Consider the following 9,842-nt stretch of genomic DNA (forward strand, 5'->3'; position numbering starts at 1 on the left):
AGAAAGGGCTATCTTTCGTTAAACTGGTTGACTACTAAACGTACATATCTACATACTTACATTTATTTAAATTGGTGTTTAAGGTAAATAATAAGTGAATAAGTTGACAGACATAACTTTTTGTCTTAATCTTTTTATTTGTGGTCACATTGAACTCAGGTAATCATTGCGTGTCTTACATTTTCTGTGATTTCCCCTTTTTTCGAAGTAGCACACTTAAGCTCTTAATCGTTCTCAGTTGTCGGCGGCAAGCACAGCCTTTTCCCGACAATTAAGCAAAGAAAATAACAAAAAGACACGCTGTCTGCCACTTACACAATAAAATGAGCTTCCCAAGGGTTAAAATAAAAAAAGTGACTGGGAACTTATATACTTACAACTGTTGCTTTACATTAATTTATATTCTCAATTTAAAACCTCAATGTAATTATGTAATTTATATATATTATGTTATATATAATTTAGTAGATTGAAATATGGGAAGAGGGGAAGAAATTCTTTGTTTAATGCTTTAGTTTAAGAATCCATGTTTATCTATAAATATATATATATATATTAACTATAATAACAATCAATTAAATGTATCTATTTTTTTCTAGATAATATAAATAAACTCTGCAAGTTATAACAAATACTTCAACACTTTACTGAACACAATTTAAGAAGATCTTAACCTAATACATATAATAAATTCTCTGGCAATTAAAAGAAGTTCTTCACTTGCTCGACTTGGCACAGCCAATTTTCGAAATCTTAAATATGAATGAAATCTATAGTGTTATCAAGAGAGATACATTAATTTTTCTTAAATCAAATTATAAATACAAGCGTAGAGAAGTGCAGTTAGAACCTGAACCGCAGCAAGAGTCTGAGAAGCACATTTGCAGACGAACATTCAATAAAAAATTTAATATTAATATTTGCATATTTAAAAATATTTTAAGACTATTTATTTTAATTATAAAAAATTATATGCAACAAAGTAGAGTTGAAAGCCACCTATTGCATCCAAAGGATGGACCTGTTGTCAGTGTTGCTACAGTTTACGCAGAAGACAAATGCATCAAAGCGAACCACTTGAGCGCTGCTGATAAAGTAAATTATGTAGAAAATTATGATGAACTGTCAACAGTGGCGAGGTGTCGAAAAGTGTCACTTTATCAATGCCACTGGCCAACTATGAAATACTGGCGCCGGAAACTTGTTTATGGCGTGTCGAATCATTATAATCTCTTAACAGCACTTCCATCCTTTACATCAACTCCATCAACGACAAAGCTGTCAATGAAGCATTTGCCAGTTTTGGTTTGTGGTAAACGTATCAGTGCGTTGTCAATACTCATGACAGTTTTTATTGCATTTGCGCTAATTGCTCGGAGTGTGGAAGGTGAGTTCCATACTTTATCTTTTATTTTTTTTTTTTTATACTTTAAAATTAAGTATGCAGCTAAATTGCTATGAAAGTAAAACCCATAATTATGCGATGCTTGTCTAGATGAGATCTATTTATTATACAATTTGAGTGAACAAAATTTAATTAACATTTTATTAATGAAATTACTTTTAAACATACTTTTTTTATTAATCAATTAAACTTGAAGAGATTACAGTTAACTTTTATTACAAGTAGTCTAGGAGCTTAAGAATTTAAAAAAAATTAACTTCTAATATAAATAGTTATAAATAAATTTAAATCATATATTTAGTTAAATTATTTGTTCAATCTATTGAAAATACAAGGCGGCGTAGTACAGTTTGTTGAAACTAAAATCCCTCTAGAGCATTTTTAACCAAAAAAATAAATGGTTCTTTATACCTCTGTTGCGAGTCCAATTGACGGCGATATTTTATAATTTTATAGGTATTCGAACGATTTAATGCTGCCCACCGATTTAATGCTGAAATTTATTTATGGAAATAAATTTCTATTTTCATAGTGCTCATACCTGTGGTGGGGTATGTAGACGAGTTCTTCTTTCACGGTTCAACCGTTCATTAAAAACATAGACCTGCCGAAGAATCATTCTCAATTCACCTGTATATTTTGATGCTATGTTTTCAAAGCATTTTCATCACTCCATCAATTCACCTCTTTTGCATATTCCCAGGATTTCCCATTCGAATATCTTTAGCTGCTTCCTTTGAATATGCTTTTGTGTTTTCGCATGTCTCTACTTTCTATAGAAAACACCTGTAAAAATAAAACAAAAATTTTATTAAATTTTGAATTTCTTTCTCGAAAATATTAATCGATTCATTTTATATGGATGTGTTCAAATCCGAAGTTATTTAATTATTTGATTATTCGCAAAGCAAACGAAGTCTCCGAAATTAAAAAAAATTTAGATTTTTTGTGAATTTGAAGACTTCGAATATCCAGGTTTGCGATTATTATAAGTAGTGCAACTCTTCGAAGACTTCGTGATCAAATGTTAAAGAGAGAGCACACAATGATAATGGATTATTCTATGAACATGGTTCTATGGATATTCATTATTTTTGTATGGATAATAGAATTTTTTATTTTTAGTATATAATTTAAAATTTCGTTTTATTTTAAATGATTTCTTTAACAAAATTTCCGTTAAAAATATAAAAAAAATTAAAAAATAAAAAAAAATTATTTACTTCGAATTATTTACTTAGACTATCTTCAGTGTGTAATATAAATAATTTTTTATAAAAATTAAAATATAATTAAAATAATTTACACAAATTAATAAGTGTAATTTTTTATTTAATACAACATTTTTTATAATATTATTTTTTATAATAACAAAAAATTTAAAATAAATATAATATAATATATTTATAAATGCATAAATATTGATATTTACATATATTTATATATTGTATATAATACTTCAAATTTTCTTTAAGATAATTATTTCAATACAATTTTATAATATTTATATATTATAAGTTATTGAAAATGTGGTTTTTATATATAATTCTTTAAAATGTAATACCAAATAATATAACACATAATTTTCTGGAATAAATACCAAATATAAAATCATATTAACAACAACAAATTCTATTATCCATACACAAATTAGTGCTTATTTGTGTGATCCACCTTCATTTGCATTGTGTGTTCTCATTTAACATTCAATCAGGTCATCATTTCTGGACGTTCTTATTTCTAAGAGTTTTAATGTATGATCAAAGCATTACTTTCTCTCTTGATACGACCAAACTGGCAATCAAACCAAAATAGCTGATCACATCTAAACAAAATTGGACACATGCATCCTTCTGCTAGATTTCAAAATTGACTTGGTCCAAACTGGGCAAGAAACGTACCAAACAGTTGCATCAACTAAGACATAACCTGCGCAGTATTACGGTATCAATTACGATATTATTATATATTACAATATCAATATGTGACTAGATCTACTCTATAATGACTTTTGTCGTAGTTGTAACTCTGCGCATGAGGTGGAAACTATCTCTCTCTACCTCATATGTCAGTGTCCATCATTGGCTAGGAGAAATTTGAAAATTTTCAAGTTCCTCTTCTTACAGACCTGAAAAGTTGTCATTCTGCAAAATTAGGAACTTAGTCAAGTTTATAGATTTATTTATTCGAATGATTCACTTTCACTTAAATGTCATGTGTCTCAGCGTTGCTCGTACACTGACCTCAAATCTGCCCATGAATAACACTAACCCATGGTATCACAACGGAAAATTATTTGAGCTCAAGTGGACTTTAGGCACAAGATCGCCCCTTCAACGTAGCTTAATGTGTGAGCATCCACGAGAATTTTTTAAAAGAACCGGATTAATTTAATTTTGTTAATTAATTTCATTTATTTTTTTTTTATTTTATTTTGCTTTATATTATTTTTTTTATATTATTTTTTATATTGTTTTTTATATTATTTTTTATATTATTAATTTATATATTATTTAAATGTGCGAGCATTTAAATGTTAGTCAGTTGGCTAATAAACGTTGACTCTAAGCTTCAAATTTGGCAGGGCACGAGCTCAATCCCTGCTACTTGCAGTCTAAAAAAAGTTGTTTACGCATAATTAAATACAAAAAATAATTCCAAAACCCCTGATGACTGATATTTGATAATAATCGAAACAAAAATTCAATTAATTAAAATAATATAAAAAAGTATTTTTGTTGTTGTTGTTCACTACTTTTCAAAAACCTCTTTATTATTTTTTTATAATACTTTTTTTATATTATTTTTTTTTGTATTATTTTATTATATTATTTTTCTTATATTATTTTTCTTATATTATTTTTTTATATTACTTTTTTATTATTATTTTTTTTATATAATTTTTTTTATATTTTTTTTTATATTATTTTTTTTATATTATTTTTTTCATATCATTTTTTTTATATTATTTTTTTCATATCATTTTTTTTATATTATTTTTTTTATACTATTTTGTTTACATTATTTTTTTATAATATTTGTTTTATATTATTTTTTTTATAATATTTTTTTTATATTTTTTTTTTACATTTTTTTTTTACATTATTTTTTTACATTATTTTTTTAAAATTATTTTTTTTACATTATTTTTTTTATATTATTTTTTTAACATTATTTTTTTTTAACATTATTTTTTTTTAACATTATTTTTTTTATATTATTTTTTTATATTATTTTTTTTTTATTATTTTTTTAAATTATTTTTTTTATATTATTTTTTTTATATTGTTTTAGTTTATTTTGTTTTACATTATTTTGTTTTTTTATATTATTTTAGTTTATTTCGTTTTATATTATTCTGTTTTTAAATATTATTTTTTTATATTATTTTATTTTGTTTCATATTATTTTGTTTTTTTATACTATTTTTTTACTATTATTATTATTATTTTCTATTATTTATTTTTTTTGTTGTTATCAACCATGTGAAAAAATAAATAAATTTTTATTTATTTTATTTTAATTTAATTTATTTTCTTTTATTCTCTTTCATTTAATTAAATAAATTATTTATTTATTTATTATTTATTAATATTTAATATTAAATATTAATAAATAATTAATATTTAATTTTTTTTATTTACATTTCAATTTTTTTAATTTATTTTAATTTAAATTTGTTTTAAAATTAATTTGTCTTTGATGCAATTTGTTATTAAATTGTGTTTAGTTCAAAAATAAGTATTCAAGATGATCTGATGACATATTCTTTGGAATTTTTGAAGTTGAAAAAAGTTCTACTCTAAAAGTTTGAGAAATTCAAAAATTCTTTTTGTTTAAGAAATAAAAAAAATTAAAAAAAACATAAAATCTTACAAATTCACAAATATTCTAAAAAATTGCAATCATGTACATAAATTTTGAACTATTTTGTTTTTTATATTTGAAAATGGAATTCACTTTTAGCCATAAATTATATTGAAATCGTCTGTGATGCACAATTTAAATAAAATGAAAGAGCTTCACAGCAGCAATGCAACACCTCCGCAAAAATGCAAATTGTTAGAGGCAAAGATAGTTCTCAAACGTGTTCAAAGATATTTACATCAAAGTTTAAAAAACTATTTTTTTTCCTTGTACTGAAATGCATAGAATAATATGCATCAATTATAATAAAAATAAAATAAAAAATTTTAAAGAAGAAAAATAAATTGAACGTCAATTCGAATTCCACGACTTTCATCCCAATACAAAAAACTAGAAAAAATCAAAGATAATACCAATTTGGTGTGCAAGTATTTAGCTCGATAATACGCAGATTGCATATATTTCAATAAATAATGAATCAGGAATTCAATACGAAAATAAAAACTATGCAAATAAATTCATATTCACCATAAATCTTATATAGGAGATACCTTAACAGTCATTAAGTCATATTAATATTTAAATGGAGCCATTAAAATAATGGCAAGGGCATATAGATTTCTGAATATATTTAGAACCATATAATGTGTTTTATAGTGTGTTTTAAAATTGCAGCAACTAAATCATTTAATATAAATGAAATAAGTATAAATATATAAAATCAATTGTTTGAGATAACACAAACTATAATTTTCGGTTACTAAAGCTGTATAATATTAATTTTCTTTGAAATGTGTAATTAAATATGTGGATGTAAAAGATATGCAATTGTAACAGTACGAGTCCACAAGCAACGCCAAAAGTTCTCTATTGACCATGCATTTCGTCACTACTAGTCGATTTTTTAGGATTGTATAGACGGTAGTCAAACTCACGACGGTTTGTAAACGAATACCCGCCATGCTATGATGAAGCTATTGCCAGCTATGCATTATCAAAAAATTCCCTTAGGGGTTTCATTATTGTAAGATGTGCCGTAAGGAATATATCAATAGTATTGTATACTAAATCTTCTTGACCTATTTAAGACTAAACATATCAAAAGAAAAAGTTTTTCTAATATCAGCCACACAAGATTCAAATACGAGGGTTTATAATGAAAAAATGCTAACTTGCCGTTGAAAATTGCTTTATGGTTTCTCGAAATATTTTCCTTTATGATAAATACACTTTTGATGCCTTCGAATTATTTGTCAAGGCATTATTTTCAATCTTTTTCAGACACTTCCAAAAAAATGGTTTTTAAACCATACAACAACGACTTCTTCCTCGACACAAATCGTTTTCCACACAATTTAGTCGTATTCTTGACTTGTTCTTGAAGAGAGGTCATTCTTCAATTGATGGGATGACTCACCGATTGACCCACCGATTTTTTGAATGTTCAAATAGTCGGTTGTTAGACGTGATGTGTGAGTACTCGCATTGTCTTGATGGAGATAGAGAATGGTTCGACGGCGCTTGTTTGTTTTCCGTATTACACTCAAAACTTTACGAGCATCTTTTTAAGATTTTGTTAAATTGTTGGATGATGGGGGATCCAACGAGAACAATCCGTTCACACGGCTAAATGATCGTGAAATATTTTATATATGCACAACAACTGATTTTGGACAAACTTCACGTATTTCATCACTGAGCGCACTGCGGCCACGATTAAAATCGTTGTACCAGCGTTTCACAATGACAAAGGATGGTCATTTGGCTTTATCCCCAAATGTAGAAGTATCGCCAAATGTAGACATAAACTGTATTAAATTATTTACAACAGTAGTTTTATAATTTAAACATTTTTTTATTAATTGAACAACTTACTTTCAAAAATAAAGATAAAGGACAGTGATGCCTGAAAAATCTATGAATTGGACGTCTATCTTATTTGCTTATGTCTTGCCATTGCCAGACGAGATCAGTAACCCGTACAAATTTTATTATACTGATAAGACTTATGGTCTTTAGCTAAGATATATTATTAGGTTTATCAAAAGGCTCAAATTATCTCCCCATCATATTATAGAAGCAAAATAGCTATCATAGATTGCACTCTATTATTGTATATTTCAACAATTCATAACTGACCTAATTTCTTGATTTTGTCGATATTAATTTTTTAGGATTTGAAATACTACTATTCATTTTTGCAACCTTTTTTATACTATGATTTCGAAATTTATATATAATCTGTTAAATTGAATTTAATTTTTAATTGTAGCTGGAACTTGTTGGGAGACTTCATTTAAACATTTTAAATGTGATAAAATTTTCGCTATGAACATTAGCAAAGCCGAGTGTTGTGGTTATAGTCAGGAATTTTCGTATACCGATCGCGAACTCACTGGTGTGGAATTTTTCTTTGCAACCACAATTGGTGAAGGAGCTGAATGTGCACCTTGCATGGGTGAGTAGAGAAACTAAACAAAATTAATATGAAATATGAAAAATATGAAAAATAAATTCTTGTCACGCATATAAAATTTTAGAGACCTGCAAGGCCATAAAATGTGGAGAAAATAAGAAATGCGTCAAACGCAAAGGCCGTCCAAAATGTATTTGTGCACCCGAGTGTGGTCAATCGGCTTGCCGTAGAAATCGATTCAGAGCACAACGAAAGCACAATATTTATAATGAACCTTTCCACATTGGCTACGATAAGCGAAGAATCTCAGCCGTAACGCATGTCGAACTCAATAAATCGCCACGTGATATACGTAGTCTAAGTAGTGAAAATATGAATATCAATTTAGGATTAGATGATGTTTTGCACCAAAATCACAACCAAAGAAAAATACATATTATGCAAAGTCAACCCAGCCAACAGAAGCCACAATATAAACAGAAAGAATCTGTTCATGGAAGAATATTGATAACAGCAAATACAGAACCACAACAAGTCCATCAGGAGCAACATGAGCAGCCAGGACCTCGCAGATTACAGATACTAAGTAATGTAGGAATATATGAAGATGAAGAACAGAAGGTCAGAAGGCGTAATAAGAACGACTACTACAGAAATAGGCATGATAATAATGAATCAAAAACCAAAATAAAATATAAACAAGATCATAACAACCATCACAGACGCAATAAAAATACGCGTGTTAGACATATTCAAGAAAATTCCGATAATGTTAATCTACCAAATCACAATAATGAAAAATTAGACAAATATCATCAACAATATCAACATAAACATCAACATCAACAACATCAACAGCAGCAACAACAACAACAACAACACAATCGCAAAAAGCATAAGAAGCTCAGGGATCATTTAAATCCAACATATACGTCAACCCCGTTATTATCTTCAACATCAAATGATGAACTAACAACATCAGCTGCCACATCAACCGTCTCTAATGCAACAGCAACAACAGCAACAACAACAACGAAAACCACTCCCGTCTATGCCTTGTCTTCGCCGTGGTTGCCGTCTGCTGCTGCTGCTGCTGCTGCTGGTACTGTAAATCATCAGCGTTTATTGAACCGCGGAAGTAACTCAGCAACATCACTGTCAGTTCAGGTAAGCCTATGTAAGCAACATTGCCACCGCTTATATCATTGATATTCATTATCAACTTCATTAACCACTTCATTTATGCGCGAAGGTGTTATTCTAAATAATGCAGGCGGTAGCAGATCGTTTTGCACCAATGATTTTGCATTTTTTCTAAGATTAAAATTATGATAAATTTGATTTGCATAAAATGTTTTCAGAGAACATCTTAGAATTCTGAAAATTTTACTGTATGCTTAAGATTAGCCCTAAGGAAAGATATACGAGTTAGTAGTTACCAACAAGTGTGTAGTAAACTATTATTACCTACATACCAAAAATTATGTAAATTTAAAAGGAGTATTGCATACACTCTACATCTTTTGGCTGAGATTGTATAAATTGGCATTTAGCTTTACCAGATGGGAAATTATAATGCCCTATATTTATGTAAAGTTAATGTAATACTATAGGTCAACATTCTACTAATGATAACTGAAATCTGCTCTTTGAGAGTATCGACAAAATCAGTATTGGTTATGTGTATTATTACTTTGAAAGCATATATATTATTATTATTTACATACTCCTTTTTAGAAGATTACAGAAATTACTAATGCAATTTATATATTGCTTGCTTTTTAAAAATATATAAGCTATAAGCTGTTGCTTGCTTTTATGTGCAGTTCTTTAAAGTATGTCCCAGTAAAAACTATCCACCTTCAAGTTGCTTGAGGTCTTCTACATCATCTTACACTTTGTAAGTTCCAAGTCAGTGCTATGTACGGAATAGGTCTAACGTTGGGTATGACCGATGCAAACGTACTACCATTTTTTACTTCAATAACAATATTCTGTTGGGGGGTTAGTAATTCACAATAGTTCTAACGCAGGACATGCGTTAGAACTATTCAAGACCTTCAAGACCTTTAAAACCCTTTTATTACCTTTTTAATATTAATTTAAAGATAAATTGAATATTTTTTGGATATATAAGTAACCTGTATTATACTT

The 9,842-nt window shown here is 27.6% G+C and overlaps 1 protein-coding gene across 1 annotated transcript in view; it reads left to right on the forward strand.

The window, feature by feature from the left end:
• The first annotated feature begins 678 nt into the window (after positions 1-678).
• LOC119674784 overlaps positions 679-9,842 on the forward strand; it is a 76,830-nt gene continuing 67,666 nt past the window's right edge. Inside the window, exons 1-3 of the mRNA XM_038085939.1 lie at positions 679-1,387; positions 7,545-7,730; positions 7,813-8,826. Of these exons, the coding sequence (XP_037941867.1) occupies positions 760-1,387; positions 7,545-7,730; positions 7,813-8,826 (1,828 nt within the window). The 5' untranslated portion in view covers positions 679-759. The remainder of the gene's footprint in view (positions 1,388-7,544; positions 7,731-7,812; positions 8,827-9,842) is intronic.

The sequence above is a fragment of the Teleopsis dalmanni genome, chromosome 2, assembly GCF_002237135.1.
Source record: "Teleopsis dalmanni isolate 2A chromosome 2, ASM223713v2, whole genome shotgun sequence".
NCBI lineage: Eukaryota > Metazoa > Arthropoda > Insecta > Diptera > Diopsidae > Teleopsis > Teleopsis dalmanni.